The following is a 24,926-nucleotide window of genomic DNA, read 5'->3' on the forward strand; positions in this document are numbered from 1 at the left end:
TATTCCTTTTCAATTGTATGTTACTCTAAATGTTGTTGTTATATCTTCTGTTCTATAGCCCTGATGAAGACCTGAAACTAAGGTCGAAACGTCGGCATAAAATAAATAAATATTGTTTTGTTTATTTATGTTGTTCTTTGCTGACCGCACCCCCCGACAAACTTCTTCAAGAATTATCAATTATATTTAAGGAGGCCTATTGTGCTCAAGTATTAATATTAAATTATGTATATTAGTTGATATAATGTTTTTATTTTAATAGGTTCTATTACCTGGCGCTGCAAACTCATCATCAGTGTCATTCCACGGGGTGCAGTTGGGGTGCAAGCGAGAGCCACAGTGTTCCCCTAACCCATGCTTTAGCGGTGGGCATTGTACAGACTTGTGGAACAACTTCAGCTGCTCCTGTGAGAGGCCTTTCCTCGGGCACACTTGCCAATATAGTAAGTAAATACTGAAGACTTTACTATAAACAATTCTTATATTTCTATTGAATTATGTTTGCTTTCTGGTTTTGTTTGTTTCTTTTATATTTGTCTCAAAATTTAAATTATTTTAGTAAATATAACCTATATTGTAGTTTTAGTTATTGTTGTTATTATAATTTAGGAAATATAGACATTATTATAAAAGAAAGCTCATAAAATAATTTTTATGGCTTATGTCCTTATGGAACAGACCCTTATTTTCACCTTTTTATTTGTTTTCTATTTGTAGTTGTGTAAAAAAATTTTGAATTTTAGTAGTTTTTGTAGTTCACTCATTTAAAATATTCTTGTCAGACTAAGTGAACTCAATTCCAGAGTTAAATTCTTCAGAAAAAATCCTTGTGCTTTTTGGAATTCAACCCATTTTTCAGTTGTTCATAATCTAGTATGCAAAACTTACTTAACCGATACAGTTTTAGTTTTTGAAATATAGGAATTCTATATGGATTTCTATATTTCTATATTACTCGTTAAATGATTCATAGTGTGTATTTATTTTTTTAAATATTTCAACTAGTTTTATAAATTTATAGATTTTTTTTAATTTATTTATTTTTCTTTTAAATTAGATTATACTGCTGCTACCTTTGCTCATGAAAACATCTCGGACAGTGTTGTAACAGTAGCCGTTGAGCCAGCTGCCCGTCGTGCTGTAAGAACCATCATGGACATCTCTATGTTTATCAGGACAAGGGAACCATATGGTGGAATATTTTACCTTGGATCGGTAATAAAGAATTTCTTGTTTTTAAGTTAATTTATTTTGCTGTCATTTATGTTTAATTAATTTATTGTAGTTTTACTGATAGTATATATCTTAATTTTTTTATTTATACTCTTAAATTTATTTTATAAAGAAACCAGAAACTGTGCCAAAATCAGAAGAAACCATAATTGCTGCACGAATAACTGGAGGGGAACTCCAGGTCAGCATCCAGTTTAACGGATCCTTGGAATCTTACACAGTCGCTGGAGTAAGGATAGACACAGGATATAATCAGCTGATACAGGTATGATGAGAAAGCCTATGACTTTATTATTATTTATTTATTAGAGTATTTATTATTCAAAAAACTTATTCAATTGAGGATAACAATTCATTTTTAATCAGAATTTGTTTTTATCTCTTGAGTAAAAATAAGTATTGCTTGGATTTATATTTAATAACATCAGAAATTTTATTTTATTCAACCATTATTAAATTCTTTTTCCTCCTTTAAAATAGTCCTAATGGTCAACTCAGTTGTTTTGGTATTTTGATTTAGATGATTTTCTAATGTTCCAGGTTATCAGAAACGTAACCCTGATCCAGATCAAGATAAATGGAACTGAATACTTTAGGAAGACAATAACAGTTACCGGTCAGCTGGACCTTCAGATACTGCAGCTCGGTAGCACTGCTCCCCTGTCTCAGGAGAGGAACTTTAAAGGAATCATTCAGGATGTTCAGGTCAATGAGTGTTCTTATTTCTTATCTTTCTTTATCAAAACTATCTTTTATTTAGATTGAGATTAAGTACCTATTAATTATAAAAAACTTATGTTCTCAATAATATAAAATAAAAAAGTTTTTAATTCAATAAATTATAATTCCCACAGATGAGCAATGGCTCACGAATTATGGTGGTCGAGTTCTTCCCCTTGGATGTGAAAGACCTCGCTCCTCCTCTTTCATTGGGTAGCGTCAACTTCGATAAAGATTTGGTTTTGCAAGGAATAATCAGCGATGATAACTGTCGCTCAGAGCCTTGTATGCATGGTGGAACTTGTACGGTCACTTGGAATGATTTCAGGTAATGTAGAAACAGCTAATATTTTAAAATATTTGCCTTTTAAAATTAGTTAATTTATTTTTTACTGAATTCACAACTTTTTTGTATTTTAGTTGTGCCTGTACGGTTGGCTACAAGGGTAAGCAATGCCAGGAGATGGAGTTTTGTCAAGTGCAGGATTGTCCGACGGGATCTGAATGTAGGAATCTCAATTATGGCTACGAGTGTGTTGCCAATATAACTTTGCATGATCCTGTAAAGGTAAAAATTAATTTAATAATAATCAGTTGTTTTTTAAGCTTCATATTGTATACTTAAATATAAGTAATGGTTTGTAACTTATAGTTAAAGTGGTAGCTGTTTCGCACTTCACTTTAAGTGTCTCAAGTTATCATCTACAAGTAACTTGAAAACCTCAGTGGAGAATGAAACTTTGTCCACTTAGAGAGTATAAGTTTTAGAGATATATACCTGGCTTAAATCTTAAATACTATTAAAATAATGAAATAAAAAAGGAATTGAACTAGAATAATGGAGTTTTTCTTCTAGTAGCTCTAATATGCATATTTACTACATAAATTGCACTGCTCTGCTGCCTTATTTATTTGTCAAATGGTAACAACCTTTCATTCATTACACTAATTGGTTCAAATTAACTCCCTCGGTACATCTTGGATTTTCCACTTGACAAATAATCAAGAATATTTCCCCTCCATCCATGTTTTGTTTTTCAGTTCCATTACTGGATTTGGTGTAGCTGTTTTTACTTTTTTTTTTAGTTTTTAATCAAATTGTTTGTACCTGAATTTGTTTCTATCTTCAAATTTGCCTAACGAACCAACAAATGCTTTAAATTTTGTTTGTTTTGGCAACCAATGGTTTACAAGACTTTCAAAACCTCTTCTCCTATCAAAAGATCTCTCCATTCAAAACAAAACTGCTCATGCTCCATCTTTTAAACAAAAACCTCCATCTTAAAAACAAAAGTTTATAATCAAACAATTTTATGATTAGCAGTTGATAATTTAAATAAATTAGATAATGTTAACCATATCTGAATTTTAACAAAATATTTCTGAATTAAAACTATAATTTTATTTAATTAAAAATATTTAAAACAAATAGGATTAAGCTTTAAAATTTTCTCTTGTGATATCTCTCTTAAGAAGCAGAGATGAGGGTGTATACAAATAAATTATAAAGTATTTAACAATAAAAAAAAATACTCAGATAAACTGTCACTAGTCCATTTTCATATAAAAGATCTTCTCTTAACCTTATATGTTGATTAAAGTTATTTATCGTTTAGATTAGGATTTTCAATTTTTGTTTAAGTTGATTTCAATTTTTATTTAAATTTATGTCACACTTATCGTTATTATGTTTAACAGCAAATGTCACCGGGTCTGAAATACCGCCTTGTACCTGGAGAAGACAGTAATTCCCTGTCAGATATTATGGTCACCTACAGGAGCAGAACAGGAGGAAATCTTTTCTTCATTGGGCCTGATCAGCAAGGAAGATTCCTCTCCATTTCTGTCTTTAACGATGAGGTTAGTGTTGCTTATCTTGGATCGATTTTGTTTAGTAAAATAATTTTTTGTTCATGGGAAGATTGTTGATTGACTGTGTGAAGTATAGCATTTAAGAACTCAAATAGTAATTAAACTATTTATTATGAGCCTATATTTTGCCCCTCTTTGCAGGGCTTCATTAGGGCTAGAAAAGATACAAACAACTAAAATAATGTAACAAAGTAAGAAAGTAGATAACATGAAGTAGAATTAAACTGAGGTGTGGATAAATATGATTTAAAATATTTAAAAATTTATATAAAAATCTAAAAAGTAAATCAAAGAAAATAAAAATAAGATGTACTGTGAAAAGTACAAATAAATAAGAATTACAAAAGGCTATTAGACGATCAATGAAAACAGAAATAATAACAAAGAAATATAAATAAAAATAATGAACAAAAAAGTTTTTTTGTTTAAATTTTAATTTTGGTATATGGACGTATCATTTTATTATGAAACATTTATTAAATACATTTTTTCTTCAAAAGTTACTTTTTTAAAATTTATATTTAAGTTTATGATTACTCTTATTTGAGTCCAACATTTTAAATATCTTGATTCCATTATTGAATTGAATGGTTCCTATGAAATGGAAATAAAAAGAGGAATTTCAGATAGTAAAAAGTAATATCAATGCTCGATTCTATATTATAGAGTAAAAGTATTATTTCTTGAACCAAGAAAAAATAAATTGAAAAGTATAATGTTGAGCATCATGACATATGGAGCAGAAACCTGGTAATCAAAGAAAGAATCTCCTGGCTACAGAAGTGGACTGTTGAGAATGAGTGGCAGGAATATCCAGAATGGATAGAGTAAGAAATGAAACTGTAAGAGAAAAGGTGAATGTTGAAAAAAAACATTCTTGAAGAGATTACCACATACCTGAAGGACGATTACCTAGGGTGGTACACTCACAGAAAATAGATGATAAAAGACGACGAAGTAGACACAATGAAATGGAAGGATCCTTGATGTGACATGGGGTTAGAGAGGAATGGTTCTGGGATAGGGTGATCTGGAAGGAAGAACTACAAAATTAAGTTTGAGGAAATCAACTGCAACTGCATAAGTGGAAAATCCTATATTAAAAAAAAGGAAGTGACTACGAGAAGGGTCCATGTGGCGAATCAGTGATTTAAGATAATTACATTCAAACATTTTATCATATCAAAGCTATAGCTTGTTCAATGATTTTTTTTCTAGTTAAAAAGTAAAGACCCCAAAGCAGAGATTCATTGAACAAGTCCTACTTTGATGTGGTAAAATATTTTAATGTCAGTATCTCAAATCACAGATTTGATGTTTGGCCCTTCTTGCGTCCATTGCATGCATTGTGTTAAAAAAAAAAATTAATCGTATTATAAACGTTTTTTAAATATTAATATTTATTATTTCAATAATATGTAACAATATTTATTAGAAAAAGAATGAATATTATCACAGTCATTTTGTCATGGAAGTTATTTTAATTAATGATTACTTTCTATTTACAAACATAAAAAATTACTTGGAGATTAATTTCGATATGATGAAGCTATATTAATTATTTTTAACTCAGGTCCGTCTTAACTGGAACATGGGGTTTGGAAACGACCATCGCAAAATTGTTAAAGAAACAAGAGATGGTAGCTGGACAATAATCACACTGAAGATACAAGAGAACATGGTTACTGCTGGTCTGAGTGGTGGGTCAGAAGATTCGGTCACTGTAACTGCCAATTTCTCTCAGGAAGCTTGGTTGTCTCTGCTGTCCACTTCGAATATATCAATCGGAGGTATGTTGTATTCTCAACAATATATAACAGTTAATGACGTGATATTTCCTTTTGCTGTGTATATTTACATCATTATCATTTCAGGTTCCGGTGACAGCCTCGCCTTTGATAAACACATCTACAGTACTACCGCTGAAGACCAGACCAATACTTTGGATAATGTACATCCTGAGGCTGAATTCAGTGACGGATCTTATTATAAAGTAAGGGAAAGTTCATTTTTAAGATTTCAAACTGAAGTACTTATGAAAGTTTTATTATATACTTTATTTCATTAAAATTATTATTTTTTTTTTTCTTGGTAACCACCAGCCATGAAAACTCCTGAACCTATCTTTACCAAATTTTAAGTAAAGTGTCTTCATGGTGTAGCAATAATAAAATCTATCAGTATATGTCGCTAATATTTAATTATAATGATATTCTTTATTTATCCTGGGACAAGTCCCTTCAGAATATTACAGAAAATAAAAATTGAGTCTTAGAGTAGAAACAAAAAATATGAAAAATGAACAAATAATATTAAATGAAAATGTAAAATTTTTAATAATAAATTTAAAAAAAATGATAATTGACAAAAAAGAGCGTATAATATTAACATAAAAAAAAAAAAAAAACTGGAAGTCCTTACTTTAAAATAATTTTAAAATTTTAATTATAATTAATTCCTATCTACATTAAGTCTTACAAATTTATATTTTCTCTTGTTATATATTTTTAATATACCAGAGATTGATCAACTAAATGAATAAAGTTGTAAGTCTTTAAGTTCTTTATTTAGGAGTTTGGGCAAAGCTGCATTAGGGGGTGTAAAACAATAAAAAAATCATTGATTAATTAATGCTTCCTCCATCGGTTCCTGTACCAATCTCCTAATATGCTGTAAGTTTTTTAATTCCATCCTGGAAGAAATACTTTAATGAAACAGTTAGTTGATTATTAATAAACTGATTCAAACATCAGTAATATTTTAAGTATTTAAATTTATTGTTGTAACTTAAAATATAGAGAATTAAAAATTAAAGTTCTGCTGCGGTGCCTTATAACTTTTTTTTTGCCACGTAATAATTTTTGAAAAAAAAAAGTTTTCTATTTCATTATTATTATTGCAGTTAGTATAATATTTTTTTGGAATTCCATAATCTGTGGAGAGAAAAGTTTGAGATTTTTTTTTAAGTTTCACTTTATGAGGAGTGTGTGCAATTTGATGTGGTTTATTTTGAGAGTGCACACACTCAGATGATAGACATGAAATCATCATGATAAAATTGTTGAAATGTCATTTTAAATTAGTCGAGTAGATAAACCTCTAGTATTTATTGTATCACTTTTTAGGGTTGTATCGGGGAAGTTCGAATTGGTGGGCTGCTCCTTTCTTACTTCACAGCAGAGGAGTTGAACACAACTAATACTTCTGGAAGGTACCATTTCGAGATGTATTCTGGTAGCGATCTCGGCCAAGACTTTGGTTGTATACTTTGCTTTGACGAGAAGTGTCAAAACAGCGGAAAGTATGTATAGCATTTCCTTTTTATTTTTTTATAATTTTTAAACATTTAGATTGGTTTGTAGTCATTATTGAATGTTTTTTAAAAACTTAATTTTTTTGTGTGTTTGTATTTTGGTTTTACCTTTTTTTATCATAAGTACTAAAAATGTATGATATCATTATCTAGAATTAAATCATTCTAAGTAATTTTTTTCAGTTATGGTTAATCTACAACTATATGAAAGTTGGGAGAAATTTCAATAAAAAAATAGTTATAGATTCAATATTACTAATATTATATAATCGCCAGCATATAGTTATACAGTTTTGCTAAGAAAAGTATTGTTTTCTAGATGTGCAAATGCCACTGAATCATACACATGCGAATGTGTGGCTGGATTCGCCGGAGATGATTGTTCAGAAAACATTGATGAGTGTTTAGAGAATGACTGTAAGAATAATTCTACTTGTATTGATGGTTTGGCCACCTATACATGTCAATGTTTACCAGGCTGGGGAGGATCGCTGTAAGTTTATTTTATTTGAATTAATTATTATTGAATTTGAAATATTATACTCAACCTTGAAAGAAAATGGGGCATATATTTTTCTTCTTATAATAAATGGTTGCTGTAAAAAATAAAGAAAAAATAGTTTTAAACTATTTTACCGCAATCCTGACCATCTTCTTATACTTGAATATAATTTAAGCTCTTAAGTTAATGAATATCTCCTGTCTTAAACACTGAGATTTTAATAAATTTCCACTAGATATTTAAAAGAGGTAATGTAATTGGTCCCATGGAAATTTGTTGTGTTTCATTTTTTAAACCTTCAAGTTTTTGATTGGTCAGTATTGAAATGGATCATTATTAATCATATTAGAGAATTGGACGATGCTTACTCATCTAAATTTAAGCTCTGCTCTAATAACTTATTTTTAATTCAAGAATGGACATATTTTAATTTTATTACCTCTTATTTTATTAATATCACTCTCAAAAATAACAACTAGGTGCCAAAATTAGAAAATACTATAATCAGCATGAAATAAGTTAGCTGGACATTTGTTGCTGCACTTATTATCTACATAGTAAAAACTGGGTTCAAACTTTCAGTAGTTGGCAGCATCAATTATCCCTTGTTGCCTAGTACTCCCATTATAAAACAAAATTATTATTGATAATATAAATTTTATTGAGAATAAGTTTTGTTGAAGAATAGTTTAACGAACTGTGAAGGAGTCCTAACTTATAGTTTACATGTGTAGATTTTATGCTGAAATTTAAATATAACTTTTTTTTTGTATGCAAAGACTTTTGTAACAACTTGATATATCTATTAAACAAATGGATCATTCTATAAATAACTGTTGTTTTAGGTGTGATGTGGATATTGACGAATGCCAGTCGAACCCTTGTCTAAACAACGGGTCTTGCATTGATCGCCTAGCACAGTTCCTATGTATCTGTCCACCTGAGTTTGTTGGTGAAACTTGTGACCAAATAAAACAGGTGACCTGTGAGAGTGAGCCATGCTACAATAATGCAGAATGCAAGGATGCCTTTAGTAAGATTCTTTTTCAGTTTTATTACTATTTATTGGTTTGCCTACTTTGGTAATTATCTTTAAGATATATTCATAAACCATCATCATCCTTACAATTACTATATTAAAAAATATATATTTGGTAAAATAAAAACATTAAAAATGTACTGGATGATTTAGTCCTGAAAAGTGTTCAGGTCATAATGGAACTTTTATTTTTCTAAATAACAATTATCATATAGCCTATAATATGATAATGATTATTAACAGTTTTGGATGAACTGGCATATCTCTATAATTCAAATTCAAGTTAAAAATACCTTTTAAAAAGCTTGGTATTTAAAGCCTGTGATTTTTTATCTTTGACATATTTATTTGGTATTTGTTTAAAAATATTGCAGTTTACTTTTTACATTTCAAGGAATATTAATAAGAATAAAACTTCATAAACTTAATCAAAACTAAAATATAGCAAAATTTTTTTTTTAATTATATAAATTATATATTTCATTGTAAATTTTTTTTACATGCATGTATGTATTAATGAGTGGCAATTGCTAATAATATATATTTACATATAAAATAATATATGACTTTTCTTAATTTAGTACAAGACTTTTATTTGGTTATTAGAATTTTTTAAAATTATTTTTAGAAAGTTTTTACTAATAAAATTTTTAGTTTCTTTGAAATAGTACAATAAATACTGATATTTATATATGGAAGTTCACTATGCTGGATTTCTACTTTTACAATTTTTATTTGTTATCCATCTGTATATGATAACAGAACTTTAAATTATTTGAAAGTATTAATGATAAGAAAAAGAGTATTAATGCTTATTTTCTGTAAGCTGACATTTATACTGAGGATTTAAAATTATTTAAGTGTAATTATTAGATATGATTAATTCATTTTTTTTTTATCTTCAAATTATAATGCAGAAGTATTAGATTTAAATTTGTCAAGTTTTAAATAAAATATGGAAATTCACAGTTTTCATATGATGATAAAAATTATGAAAGGAATTTATATATTATAATTGATGAGTCCTTATCAGAGGTGTTTGATAATGCCTTACCGTAATTATATGAATTAGTCTGTTATCTCATGTTTACCTTCAGCTGGCATTCTGAGAACTTATTTTAAGAATTTTATTTCTCTTAATATCTAACTAGTACTTTTTAAAAAATTCTTATCGCTTTATAAAAGTACTGGTTAATTTATTATTGTTTTGTTGTTTCGTTTTTATTTTAAATTGACAACAATATAATTTTTCACAGATTCAGTCACTAAAGAAAATTTTACATGCATTTGCCAAGAAGGTTTTCTCGGTCCATATTGTAATTCTGCCTTCTGTGAGGTTACTCCATGTCAGAACGATGGCAGCTGTATTAGCAATTCAATGGTACGTATTATATTTTAAATATTTGTAAAAACATCAATAAAATTTTATTTATTTGAGAAGATGAAAATATTCCTCTTGGAATAATATTTTGATTATGTTTTTCTTTTAAGAATTTAAGAGAGCAGTTTAGTGTTGAGTTTAATTGAAATATTATTCATTAATGCACATTTATATTTGAATTACATCATTCTATATTAATTTTAGAAAAAATTATATTCCAGGTTTTTAAAGATAAAGGGATTATATGTTTTTCAAAAGGAACTATTAATATTTAAGTTTAATTAAAATAAAGATATTCATATATTCATTAATAATATAACTATTTTTATATTAAAAAAATAAATATATCTGTTAGTATATTTTTTTATTTATTAAATTGTAACAATATAAAAGCATGTAATTAATTCTGTTTTTATAACCTACAAAATATTTTATTATTTTAATTTTGATAAATGACAGATTTTCTTCTCTATTTTCTTTTTAATTCTTAGTTAAAGTAATTAATATACGATTATGGAATAATGATTTTTTTCTTATTTCTTATGGTTTATAAAATAATATTAGATCATTTGCTACATACTTTTTGATTTTGTTATGCTGCCTATGAGTCAGAAGTTAATTATTCTCATGTTAAGTGATTTCACTCAAAAAAATAATGTGTAGAAGAAAAAGGTGTTTCATGTAAAATGTCTGTTTTGTTTTTTAATTTTGAATAAATAAAATAAGAGTAACTCATTGAAAAAAAAAAAAAGTATAAATACAATAACAATTTATTAATTTGTAAAGTCAATAAATTATGGTAGAAGTTTAATTTTTCTATTGTATAATTAATAGTTGCTTAAAATATATTGAGCCAAACGATCTAAAGCTTTCTACAAAATCGAACAATGCCTTCATTGGACCATCATCAATGACAAATCACCTTTTTTTGTAATAAAAAATTGTTTTGATTGTGGAATGTACGCTTAACGTATTAATAAATAAACAAAAAATTAGTTCACTAGTTGCCTATTCCAGAAACTGAAGTTAAATTCTTCATTGGTTAATTTAGTTTTAAAATTGTTAAACATTATCATATCTATGATATGAGATAATCTAGCTGAGTCCCTTATATCCTGTTAAAGTTGTAAAATTGATATGACAGGATAAGTTATTTATTTCTTTATCTATTGCTTGAAATTTAATTTTTTTTTCCTTCTATCGATAAACCAGTTTTTTATATACTAATCTTGAAATTTTTTTAATTATGTATATATTTGATTCCAATCTAATTATTCCTTTTAATTTTAAGAAATAATTAAAATCTGTATTAACATCTTTTAGCATAGTGAAAATATTGAAAGTATAAATAATAATGATAGTTATAATAAATTCTACATTTATTCTGGGACATGTCCCATTAGAATGATAAAACAAAAATTTTTTGGACTTGGAGTAAATATAAGAAAAAAGAACACATAAGAAAGTTAATTTTAGGTTTTTAAACAAAAAAGAATTTATTAAATTAATGTCATAAGTTAGAAAAAAAATTTGCAGAGTTATACTAATTAAAAATATAAATAATAAAAAAAAAATCAAATAGTTTAATCACTATCTTCCTTTTGTTATTACACATGGTTAATCAGCGATCTTCCAGTAAAAATATAAATATTTACAGAATTATTATAGAAATTTTTATGAAGTCTCTTTGTAAATATGGAATATATTTTAATTTTATTAGTACTTTGTCACAAATAAAATCATCCATGGATTACCAATGGATAGTTTCTCTACAATCCTGTATCGTACCATTATAATCTAAAATCAAATTTACTAGATTGATTTTTATTTAAATACAATGCAAATGTCAATAAATAAATAAATAGAAAAAAAAAATTCTATAAGCCCTGGATGGCAAAGAAATGATGGAATACGTAATATTTAAAGATTTGTACCTGTACAAGGAATAATTGGAATATATAACCAATTACTCCTTAAATATTCAGTAAAAAGTATCTTAAAATGTGTAGCAATTTTTAAAAAAATATACCATGGAATAGCCAAGATTTGATATCTCTTCTTTGTTTTAGTTGTGACTCATCTGACAAAATAAAGTTTTTATTTATTTTGTGTTTAACGGAATCCATACATTTTACCATAGAGGGATGTTAATTTGTAATAACCCTACTTACTAGCTTTGGTACAGTCACTAGGGCAACACTGGTTGAAAAAGTAACCCCAATCTTTGGTACTACCTTATAAATCCGTCAAAATCAAAACTTTCTATTTTTGTCAGATGTACTATTAAAGAAAAACAGCGATATAGTTTAAAAAGTATAACAATCGAATTAAAATAAATTATTTGGCAGAATTGGAGTGTTTAATTCCAGAATCATACAACTCCATTTTCAAATTTATTTTTTATTTAATAGTTTTGATTCACAAGGTTAAAGGATTTTTAACTGGAAATAATCCTTTTATCTCATGGTAATCTAGTACCAAAGAACTGTTAATTAAAAATTTTATAATGGACTTAGCTGATTTTTTAATGCAATGGTTCAATTATAATATTCTATGTATAATCAGAGTTGGGCAAAATTTATCTGTAGTTGAAACTAAACTAATAGTTAAAATTGCTATGGATACGATATTCATTTATCAATGTTTCATTCATAAATAAGGGTCATATCCACAGCAATTTTAGCTTTTTGTTTCAACTATAGCTAATTTTTTCCAATGATAAATCTTAAGTTACTTTATAAAATATCTAAGCACATTGAAAAATAGAATGATGGATAATAAAACCTTTGGAACAATTCTTATCTTATTAAACTTTTTCATTCAACTTTTTTTATTTATTAAGAGCGAAAATCGGATTGATAAACAATGAATCATTATTTGTATAATGGAATAATTATTTATTAATATCTCAACAAGTTGTTGAAATAATTTGTATTCATAGTATAAATATTTCTTTTAGTTATTTCATTGTTTTCCTTAATGAAAATGCATGTACAGTATTACGCTTTTAGAAAATCTAAACTTTTTACTTTATTCAATTTTATTATTGTTATATTAAATCTTAAATTCATAATAACAACTTAACATTTTTATGTTAAAACCATTTTATCATACAAAATAAAATTAAAGTAAAATAAATAGATAAAAAAACTAATTATATATGTCAATTTTCTGGTGAAGTTATATATATTTAATGATAATAGGCAAAACTATTTCACTGTAATTTTAATTTACAATCAAGATTTATTTTTGGGATACTCTCTTATACAATACAATTTTTTTGATACTAATTACGTTTTACAAATTTCTTTTTTTTTTACATTTTGGTTAAACAAACCGAAGGGGGAGGGAGGGGGAGAAACCAAACATTATTGAATTAAACTAAATTAAATAACATTGGATAGAATAAAATACATATCATTGAGTAACAAGAAATTCATATCATTGATTTATATTTACATTAATAAATGTATAGTTCTTTTGTGTTTTTGTGTTAATATCTACGGGTTGTAGTTTTAGTGTAATTTCCTATTTCTATGATTAGATGGTTTAATGATTGTCTATATTTGATTCAGTGTACATTATAGATATTCTAGTGTAACAGTTATTAACCTATCTGAGGAATTTGTTTTGAAATACTTGTATTTTTTTATATTGGTTGAACCAGTAAAGCTCCGCTCCATATGGAGTAGGCATAAGTTAAGATGGGTCTAAGTAGTACCACTTAATATATTATCAATTTATTTCTGCTGTGTAAATTTGATTTTTTATCGAAGTATAAGTACATTTGGTATAAAATTTAATCTTGTGTTTTCCAATTTCGAATTGATATGGTGGTAAATAATAGTTTGCTGTTTAAAGTCACTCCTAAGTATTTAACTTTTTTGGCAAAAGGTATAGGGGTATTATTTAAATCTATGGTCAATTGAAGTATAGGCCGTAATTTTGTGAAAATTATGGCTTTTGTTTTATAATCAAGATTTCACATATCACATCAATTCAAAAAATATAATTTCATGACATCAATTCTGAAAAAAATTAATTTACAATTGATAAAATGTAATTCATGTTTTTTAATCTTTTTCCTCAATGAAAATGTATGTATAGTATTGCACTATTCGAAAATCAGTTCTTTTTCCTTTATTATCTATTTCTTCAATTTTATTAATATTATATTACATCTTAAAACATGCATAATTTGGTCATTTTTAGTAGGGTATACACAAAGTCTGCCTTTTTTCTCTCCTTTGTTTGCAGAACCAGAAAAGATTCATTTGTTCATCAAAGTATTCTAAAATACTGGACTACCAGTTATTATATATATACCTCCCTAATGCAATTGTCATATCCTAGGCTAAAGATTATTTAGGTATGTTATGTAATAAGTAATTTACAAATATATTTAATTGTTTTTTTTAGAAGCCAGTATGCGACTGCGCACTTGGATTCACGGGTAGACTATGCGAAATAAATATTGATGATTGTGCCAGCAATCCTTGTTCACATAAAGGAAAATGCATTGACGGTGAGTTATTGATCATGTTTATTCATTTTGAATTTAAAGTTAATTTATTGCTAGTTAGTGGCTTAGATTATGGTCTTTAGTTAAAGCTGTAAAGTGACTGTTAACTATGAACTAATAAGTGGAAGTGGGTAGCTCAGTGGTATGGCCCTGTGCTACTGACTCCAAGGATCCGGTTTCAAATTCGGCTGAGCCAGCCCTGTGAGTTTGGGAGCCCTCTGGGGTTCACCTAGCCTCATGAAGTGAAGTGTGTATACCCTTAATGGGGTAAAACTCAGGCAGTTGAGTATGATTCTGACCAAATCACCTCTTTGCACAACTATTGTTCTAGTAACAGTACTTCCTTACAAAGTTCCACTGACTCTTCATGAGTTGTAGTGGTACAGATTTAATTTTTTTAATATAAAGTAGTACAATTTTTGCTTCCTCTGTACTGAAAGTAGGGCAATTGTTTTTTATTCAAGTTGTAAATGAAAAAAAAAAAATGTTTGTCTTCAGAATTAAAACTTTTCAGTCGCATTTTACATTTCAGATATATATTTTGTATTATTATTTTATTGTGTAATATTACATTTTATCATATATACTGGGGAAACAAAAATGATATAATTACATTTTCACACTATTGCTTGAAGTTAAACATAAAGATTCTTTTATGTGAATAGAATTTTACTTTTAATTGTTATTATTTGTAAATTGTTAAAATTTTAAATATCTCATTTTGATACATTAAATTTAATTCCCTCTGTTAAACAATTTCAAATTTAACTTTTAGTTTGATTAGGAAAATATTATTTTAGATAAGGTTCACTTATCCAAGAGTGCTCATGACCTTTTTAAAAATTACCTTACAATGATCTCCAATCCCAGATATCAAAGCAACCAAACAATTATTTCAATAAAAGAAAATTACTGTTTCTGAACCAGTTTTAATTTTCTGGTGTGGTGCCCGATTATCAGAATAACAAATATTAACTTTTCCTACCAAGAATACAACAGTTTAACAAAAGACAACAAAGCCGTGTACATATGAGTGCAATCAGAAGAGGTCGGGCAATATTGGTTTTTCTCAATTCGAACTCCTGTCTTTATTTTTCATTTAATTATTTATCAAATACTTTAATATTTTCTATTCACTCACTGTTTATTATTGCTAACAATGAAAACTGGTTATCTATTTAAAAGTTACTTTAAATGTGGCATTTAAACCATGTTAAACTATTTCAATAAGGATAAGAACTGCTTAATATTAAAGAGCGCTTCATTTACAAAGTTTAATAAAAATTGTCTGAGCTGTTTTTGAGGAAATTCGAAATTTTGCATGATTATGATACTCTCCCTTTCTATATATTCTATATATCAGTAAGTTAAAGTAAAAATACTATTGATCCTATAGTTGAAAGTCCAATGCCTTGTTCCATTGAATAAATTTCATTGAACTATAATTTGTAATTAAGTGTTTTAATAATCATTTAATTATTTAATAATCATGGATAATGTAATTTAATAATCATGGATACATTTTATATAGGTTGTATTCCAGTCAACAACGTATATTTAGGCGTGTATTGTTTATGCCCATAAACATGGGCTAGGCATTTCTTTGTTATAAATTAAATAATTATCTTTTTCATTTTTGTAAATTCTTTACTCAAAATTTCTTCATAAAGATTTATCACCTTTTTTTCTGTTAAAAATATAATTAGTTATTAATTAGTTTTTTATGTAAATTTTATATAAAACTGAATATTATTAATAGAATCAAACTATGTATAAAACATATGTTTTAATATAAACAAAAAGTGAAGTGTACGTAATCATCTCGTAACGAGATGACATGCAAGAACTCCAGCTAGTTCACTTCTGCAGTACTCTGCATACTCTGCTTACCTCTTTGCTGTCGAGCGCAATGCTCCATTATCGTCCTGTATTCACCTTCAGGAGGTATTTACTGACTTCTTTAGCTGCAGTTTCAGACGTATTTCCTAGTTTAACGCAACTCACAGATTAGACATTTTGTTATTTCATTTTAATACAGATGTTTTCTATTTCAATTGTTCATTTGACAATTATGTACAATATATTGTCATAACATCATTAATTTTCTACTTATATTTTTTCCATTGTAAAATTCATATGTTTCCTTTAGGTTATGATTTAATTTTATATGTTAATCTTTATGAAAATATTTTATTTTATTTTTGTTTATCAAAATAAATATAATTCAGATATTTTATGTTCTTTTACTGAATAAACCTTAAATGTAGGGACTGATATATCTTTATATTTTTTAGGTGTTTCTAACTGTAAATACTCAATTGCCTTACCTATGGGGTTGGGAGATTAAGTAATAGTTTTAAAAAGGAAAAAAAAAAAAGACAAATTTTCATTCATTTCAAATTTATTTTCATCAGATCTTATAGTTTAAGATTAATTTCATATCAAATTTTTATCAAAGAAAAGTAAATCTAAAAAAAAAAAAAAACAATTAATTTTCAACTAGCAGTTCCACTAGAAGTTTCTTTCTTTGAGAAAGTTATTTAATAAATAACATTTTGATAATTAACCAGAGATAATATTCTTTTATTATTATATATTATTATTTAAAGCCAAATAAAATTAACAAATCTGATCCTATTGTTGGTTATGATGCTCTTATTCAATTGTGATCTTTAGCCAGTGATGAAATACAAGGCGAATATGATGGCTTGAGTTCCTTCTTAATGTAGTTGAATTCGCTGCGTGAATTAAACATTACTTCTGAGGCTATCAATCTAATTTCTGATGATGTTATCATCGAATCAATGGATATAATACCTATTAGGATGAGGATAATTTTAGTGATGTATTGAAAACATATTGTTGGCAAAAATTAATATTAGTTAAACATACAAATTTTCAGAATAGTTTATTAAATTTAATTGGGATTATTAATTTTATACTACTCCTTACTATGCTGTCTCAGTTCAACAGTGCATATCAAAAAATGGTTATTTTGAGACATCCATGTAATCTTAGCAATAGGGGTAAGATCTATATAGTAAAACACAGAATCATTGTAAAACATATGCCATAAAATCGATGTAAGCATTTTTGAGATATTACGGTTTTGAACTGTATAGATCTTTCCCTTACTGCTAAGATTTGCATGGATATCTCAAAATAATAATTTTTTGAGATGTAACACTGTTGAACTGGGATAGTGACGTGTTCTTCTGTTCATTAAACATGTTCCGAATCTTTACAGGCATCAACAAGTTCCGTTGCGATTGCATGGGAACTGGTTATACTGGCACCACTTGTACAATTGACATTGATGAATGTTCCACTAAGATGGCAGATTGTGGCAGTTTTGGAGAATGCAAAAACACGGAAGGGTCCTTTTTGTGTGTTTGCAATCCTTCTAAATGCGGCGTCGGCTGCAATATCACCAACCCATGTTATGTAAGTCACAGAATAATTTTTATAAAGATTAATTAATTATTTAAATTAATATATTTAAGAAGAAAGTTAATTTTGTATTGGATTTACCTCCTGAAATTTGAGCTTTTTGCTTCTAGAATATGAATCCTTGCATCAATGAAGGCAGATGTTCTCCAGTTTGTGTTGATAAGCCAGATTACGAATGTATTTGTCCTGATAATTTTGGTGGAAAGAATTGTAGTGAGGTAAGGATTAAATGTATTGTAGATATTATTATTTACTAGCAAACCTGGATAGATTAATTGGGTCTAGATAGATTAATTGAATATAATTGAAAGTTTTACATAAATTAATTACAATTAAATATATTTTATGTATAATCTTTACACTTTCTTGAGACTGGTTATTATTGATTAAATAAAATAAATTGTATCCAATTTAAGTCTCAAAACACTCTTTATTTCTTCAAAAGTCGAACAGTTCAGCCAATTCGGCCATCCTCAAGGAAGGCAATCTTAAATACCAACTTATATTTTACACTCACATAAATAATTTAAAAACTTTTTGCAGGCTATTCTGCCCAGGTCACAAATTTAACACCATTATCACTTTCTTATCACAACAATATTTTTTGTGTATCACAAAAGAGTGACAAAATAGGGTAATTTTGAATGAAATTGATGACCTGGGCAGAATAGCCTGCAAAACGTTTTAAAATTTTTGATGTGAGTGTAAGTTTGTATTCAAGATTTTCCTAAAGGACGGCCGGATTGGCTGAACTGTTGGACTTCTAAAGAAATAAAGGGTGTTTTAAGACTTGAATTGGATACAATTTATTTTATTTAAAGAATATTTTGATGTTTACACATTGGATTAATGATTGAATTAATTACTTATTGTATTTATTTAGTTTATAGTTGTAAATAACATTATATTAAAAAAGATATATGGTAAAAAGTAGAAAATAACTTCAATATGACTCAAACAATCTACACGAAACTTGGGAGAGGCTTAGGGCTCTATAAACTGCACCAAGGGGCATGAACTGGACGAAATAATTAAAAAAATTAGAACTGAAGGTATACAAAAAATGTTTGAAAAGTTTTTCTTTATTTGAAGCCAATATTTCACCCCTTATAGGACATTAAATATAAATATTGTTAATGTAGACTAAAAGAGCGGACATTCAGCTATCCAGCGATATTATATTAACGTAGAAATTGGGTAAAAAGAAATTTGAGTTTTGAATGATTTAATGAATATATTATGGACACTGGGAAAAAAAAAAAAAAACTGGAAATAAATTACATTCAAAAATTTTTAATTTCTTAGAAGAATGATATTTAAAAGTTTCAGATGACCCTATAAACGAAATGATTTGCTTTTTCATAAACATTTTTGTACCTACTTTACTGAAATTTCCATTGTTTTTATTTTTTTATTTTTAGTGAATAAAAAATCATCTAATAGAATCAGTAATATTTTTTTCTTATACTTCAGAAAGAGATAAATTGATTGGCATATAATAGCCATGAAAAAAATGTATACTTTTTGATTTACTAGCCACAAATGCTTAATTTTATTAATAACATTTTTTTTTTTTTTTTGAGAAATCTGGATAGCCTATAACCTTCCCGGGAAAATCCTGAACATTTAGCCAAAAGCCACATCACAATGGGATAAACATGGGGATAGCAGCGCATAAAATATCAACAACCAAATATCAATTTTCATATATTAAATTTGTTTAGTTTTTTCCTATGATAACCCACTTGATATATATTACTTTTTAATGTATAATAATTTAAATTTTTATAATGTTATTATCTCTAACATGATAGAAGGAGTGTTAATGATGTAACATTTTTTAAAATGATTTATGTCCAATAAAATTAGGGTATGCTACACTGTTAAGTGTTATAATAACTAACATGGTATGGGACGGGTTTTTTTTTAAACGGGGGGATTTTTTTTTTTAAATTTTTATATAATATTTAGATGGTTTGCTCAAAATAATTTTAGAAGATACAAAAAATATCTTTGTTCATTACCTATTTGTTAGAGGAAACATAAAAACAAATAAACATTGCATATGTCTTTTTGAAGTTAGTAATTATAGTTAATGTGGAATAAGTCAAAAGTTTTGGTTTTTTGAAAATGCACTCTTATAATATGAATTTGGGAAGTGTCCTAACATGAGATCATGAGATCAGAGAGGGGATCATGAGAATGGGACCCCTAACCATCAGTGGTCTAGTAAATCTTTAGTTTATCTTTATTTTTTAAATTAACTTATTTTAATAAACTTCATTTAGCTGTAATATGTTTATTTTAAATAATTTATCTCTGTTCAAGTTGAGGGTACCAGAATTCGCTGGAACGAAGGTAACTGACATCGCTTTAGTTGTTGTTCCTATACTTGGAATCCTAGTAATTGCCGGACTTGTCTCACTGTTTGTATTCGTAATGATGGCACGGAAGAAGAGAGCTACGAGAGGAACTTATTCACCTTCGAGTCAAGAATTTTCGAACCCACGTCTCGAATTGGACAATGTTATGAAACCGCCTCCTGAAGAAAGGCTAATCTAATTATTTTGGACTACTTTTACTTTTAGCTGTTTTTGTTGAGTTTTTATAATTTGGTTATTATAAAAAAAAAACTGGCTAGCTTAATTTAGGAAGTGCATTGGTCAGTATTTCCGTACATACTGAAAAAAATGACATGTTAAAGACTGAAGAGTGTTTCTGATTTTTTATATTTAATTTTTAAGTTGAAGTTTTATTTTTGATGGAATACATCTAAATTTGAATTTTAAATATTTTTTTATTTTCATTGATTAATTTATTATGCTTGCTGATATATTACTATTATATATAAATAATTTTTTTTATCATTTTCAAGTTGATGATTTGAACATTTATTCCAAGTACTTAATGAATTCAGTGGATTAATAATTTAATCCAATGATAGATGTACCATTTCTATTTTAATTATGAATTAGCATTTTCTCTGTAATCATTTAAACTGATGAATATAATAGTAAATTAAATGAATGAACTATTTAATACAGGGATATTTCCCGTTTTGTATAACTGTTAAAGAAGTTTTTGTTTTTTGTTTTATGAGTACTGTGTACTAGAATATGAACCTGTTGGACCTAGCCTGTTTTCATAGATATAAATGTAAATATCAATTCTAATTTTCCTTACCAAAGCATATTATATCATGATGAATTGTATATAGGTAAATATATATGTATAGAGAGAGAAAGAGTGAGGAATAGTGATGTTTGGCTATTTTATTGTATTTTTATGATTGATATTGGTTTTTTAATATTTATTATGCATAGTCATTTCTAAACATTATTAAATAACTTATTTAATTTTTTATCTCCGCTCCTTCAGTAAGATGTTTTCATTATGACAGATTTACTCTCTACAATGTTTCTTATTTTAAGGTTGGTAATATCTTTAATGTAATGTGTTGTCTGAATGTATTACTAATGATTTTTTTCTCAGGGACCGAAACTTTTGGTCAAACGATTTAAAAAAAAATAAGTTAACAACTTAGGAACAATTATTTTGACATATGAGTTTTAATATATCAATTTCTTTATCGTTCTTTTCTTGTCGTTTTTTTTGTCTGGGACCTTATTGTAAATAAAAATAAGAAAGAGTTAAAAGCAAAATAACATAGTATTTTAGAAGTAAATATTAACAATAAATGTTGAATATCTCTCTTCAGTATTTGCACATTAATAAAAATTTACTAAATAAGTTGTTAATTATCTCAATTCAAAGTTAATATAAAATTTTAGTTTGACATTAAAATTGTGATCCAATTAAAAGAAAGTATTTAACTGTAGCTTATAGTTCATAACCATATCGGTCCTTATTTCTTTTTATTATTTAATTTATATATTTAGATTGGAGAGTATTACTGCTAACGGGATAAAGTATAGAAACCTTTTTTGTATTTCATTTTATTTGCATAGTTTGGATCTAAATTAATAATAGTTACATTCATAGTTTTAAATCCCCTAAGGTTTTTAAATTTAAGGTTGACAATACTTGATCCGTTAATACTTAGTTTACAATGTTTCTGTCCAAAACAATCAATTAATGAATTCTCAATTCAATTCGATAATAGCAATTATCTAAAAAAAATTTTGACAATAGTTTCTCTTCAATATTCATTCAATATGCTCTTGTTTAGAAAATGTTTTTACAATTTTCATTACAGTTGTAGAATATAAAAAAAAAACTTAATTGGAATGCTTTGAATGATATAATTTAAGAAGGTGCTGTGTTATCTAGCACAGCTATTATGTGAAATGTGTATTTATTATATAGATAATTGATCAAAGGGTGTATCGAATATTTTGTAAATTTAATCAATGTAGTATATATTTTTTGTAATTTAATGTGGCAGCGTTCACTTTTTTAATCACATAAGACCGATCTTTATTGTATATTTATAATTAATAAAGTATTAAAATCATCATACACATAATGAAAGAAACTCAAAATGAAATGTAATTTATGTGTGACAATATTTTTAAAATTTTCTGCTCATTTATGTGTGAATTGTAATGTAGTGTGTTATTAGCTAATTGGATAAGGTTGTTGCATTGTGCCTTTTGGTGAAAAATATGAAATGTGCCTTCTTTTTGATATTTACTTAAAGTGTTATTTTTATAATAAATTGTTTTTTCTAAAATGATCTGATCTCAATCAATTAACATTCCATTCCGACGAGCGACTGTTAGTATTGAGTAATTTTGAAGATATTCAGATCAATATGGTGTCATATCTACGAATAATTATTACTGTACTTAAATGTTGAGTTTATTTTATACCTTATCATTGTTATTGTTTTCTATAATATTCTTTCCTTTTTTTTTTTTTTTTTTATGTAGATATCGTTTTGTAAATATATACATATGTTTGTAATAATGCAAATGAAATCATTCCATTGTAAAATAATTATTTTTTGGACAGTTTTATTTTATTAATTTTTAATATGTATTAAATTGATATTAATTCCGTCCAGCAAATAAATAATATATTTTATAATGTTGTTTTTAATGTTTTTCTTCCTACCCTATTCAATTTTTTTACTGTTCTATTTAATTTAATTTACTGTACCACAAATATTTCTGGAATGAGTAGACCAATTTTATTACTTTTTTTTGTTGTTTAAATTTAAGGGTCATAAACTACGAATAGTTACTATTGCCCTTTTAACTTAAGAGTATAATAGTTGTTATTGAATTTTTATATCATTCGTATCTACCATCTGGTATGTATAGTAATTAAGAAAGCTGAGATGATAATGTTGACTAAGATAATTTTTGATAATGAATATGATAATTTGTAAATATTGATTTTAGATTCATGATAATCAGTGGTGTAGTGGGGTGGAAATGCGAGGGGACGGTGTTTCCTCTCTGCTTTTCCAAAAATCCTGTATATTAATGGAGGGATTGTGTGTTTTTTTTCTGAGTTATAACTCAACAATGGCTGAATAGGTTTCAACGATTTTAAATAGCTGTCAAATAAATACACACTGACTTTACGGCTAAAAATTTGTGAGCACTTCGGAAACCACCTTGTTAAGTGGTGGGGGCATTTTGTATTGCCCGATGTTATTCAATTCTCAGATGATGGCAAGCGTCCTACACCACTGATGATAATGATAATTCATAATATGCAAATCTGATTCATACCAGTATAAATAATATGATGGTAATAATTGACTCAATGGTTTTGTTAATGAGAAAAATGATTTTTCCTCTGCCAAAGAACACTTCTAACTATATGTTAAATTTGGAAACAGAAAGGAACCTACTCTACCTTGCAGATGCATGTAAATTACATTATAACAATTTTAAAATATGAAAACTGTCTTTTACCAACCATTTACATTAGAGGGTATAAAAAGCAAGAATAAAAGCTGGTTTAAAAAATGGATAAAATGAGCCAATAGTGAGGAGCTGGTTGAGGGTGCAGTCAAGGAAGAACACAAATAATTAAAAATTTATCTATTTGTCCAACATTTCGGGCAGAATTTCAAGTTTTCATCAGGGCTGCTTGGACAAGATCTTAAAGCCGAGTCATTAACTTTAATATGTTTTTTCTTATTTGTGTTCTTCACTGACCACACCTCCAGCCATCTTCTCATTATATAAATCCACTGTTAACAATTAACTTACATGATAAAATTAGCCAAAAATTTAAGTGGCGTTTGGCAGGGATTTTAAATCTGTTAAAATATAGAAAAATCAATTGCATACTGTAATTGATAAAGCTAAAGAAAATATTAAAAAACGATTAAATCATAACTATAATGGGCACTGAGTATCATTTTTTGTATTAATAACTTGACTTTAATACATAGGAGAGATGTTTAAGAGTAGGGGAGAATGTTTTAATTTAAATTGTAATCCTTAGTTGAAGGACATAATTTCATGTGCTATAAGATATAAATAAGTAAGGAAGATGAAAACATGCTTCATTAATAAGGCAGCGGTCGAAAAAAAATATTTAAGTAAATATATATTTAATGAAAATTAAAAATGTGGTTAATGATTGAAGGTAAATTAAATGTGCTTAGAAGTATAGAATATTTGTAATAACAGAGCTCAATTATAATGACTAAATACAATATTTCAATTAGGGATTGGGCATTAGAGCCGTCCAGGGAGCCATAGAAAATCTCCCTGGCGGACAGTATATATCCATGGCAGTATTGTTTGCATAATATATTTTGGAATATGTAAATAAAGACACTTTTTAAATTCAATTCAAATGGACTTTAGTCCCAAAATGGCTATGGTAATTTAGATGAAACTTACCTGAAGTCTTCTTATGAGCCATGAGTCTACCATTCTATTAGTAATCTATACTTACATTAGATTT

General features: G+C 27.1%; 1 protein-coding gene across 1 annotated transcript in view; it reads left to right on the top strand.

The window, feature by feature from the left end:
* crb (crumbs) overlaps positions 1–23,053 on the top strand; it is a 246,075-nt gene extending 223,022 nt beyond the window's left edge. Inside the window, exons 24-40 of the mRNA XM_067049706.1 lie at positions 263–443; positions 1,058–1,215; positions 1,346–1,498; positions 1,774–1,938; positions 2,088–2,281; positions 2,374–2,521; positions 3,652–3,813; positions 5,399–5,615; positions 5,700–5,818; positions 6,951–7,126; positions 7,458–7,631; positions 8,486–8,673; positions 9,936–10,060; positions 14,480–14,585; positions 17,830–18,026; positions 18,143–18,250; positions 20,361–23,053. Of these exons, the coding sequence (XP_066905807.1) occupies positions 263–443; positions 1,058–1,215; positions 1,346–1,498; positions 1,774–1,938; positions 2,088–2,281; positions 2,374–2,521; positions 3,652–3,813; positions 5,399–5,615; positions 5,700–5,818; positions 6,951–7,126; positions 7,458–7,631; positions 8,486–8,673; positions 9,936–10,060; positions 14,480–14,585; positions 17,830–18,026; positions 18,143–18,250; positions 20,361–20,594 (2,805 nt within the window). The 3' untranslated portion in view covers positions 20,595–23,053. The remainder of the gene's footprint in view (positions 1–262; positions 444–1,057; positions 1,216–1,345; positions 1,499–1,773; positions 1,939–2,087; positions 2,282–2,373; positions 2,522–3,651; positions 3,814–5,398; positions 5,616–5,699; positions 5,819–6,950; positions 7,127–7,457; positions 7,632–8,485; positions 8,674–9,935; positions 10,061–14,479; positions 14,586–17,829; positions 18,027–18,142; positions 18,251–20,360) is intronic.
* Positions 23,054–24,926: the final 1,873 nt, after the last annotated feature.

Source organism: Halyomorpha halys, unplaced genomic scaffold (genome assembly GCF_000696795.3).
Source record: "Halyomorpha halys isolate HHAL.00 unplaced genomic scaffold, Hhal_1.1 Scaffold1464.1, whole genome shotgun sequence".
In the NCBI taxonomy this organism is placed as follows: Eukaryota; Metazoa; Arthropoda; class Insecta; order Hemiptera; family Pentatomidae; genus Halyomorpha; species Halyomorpha halys.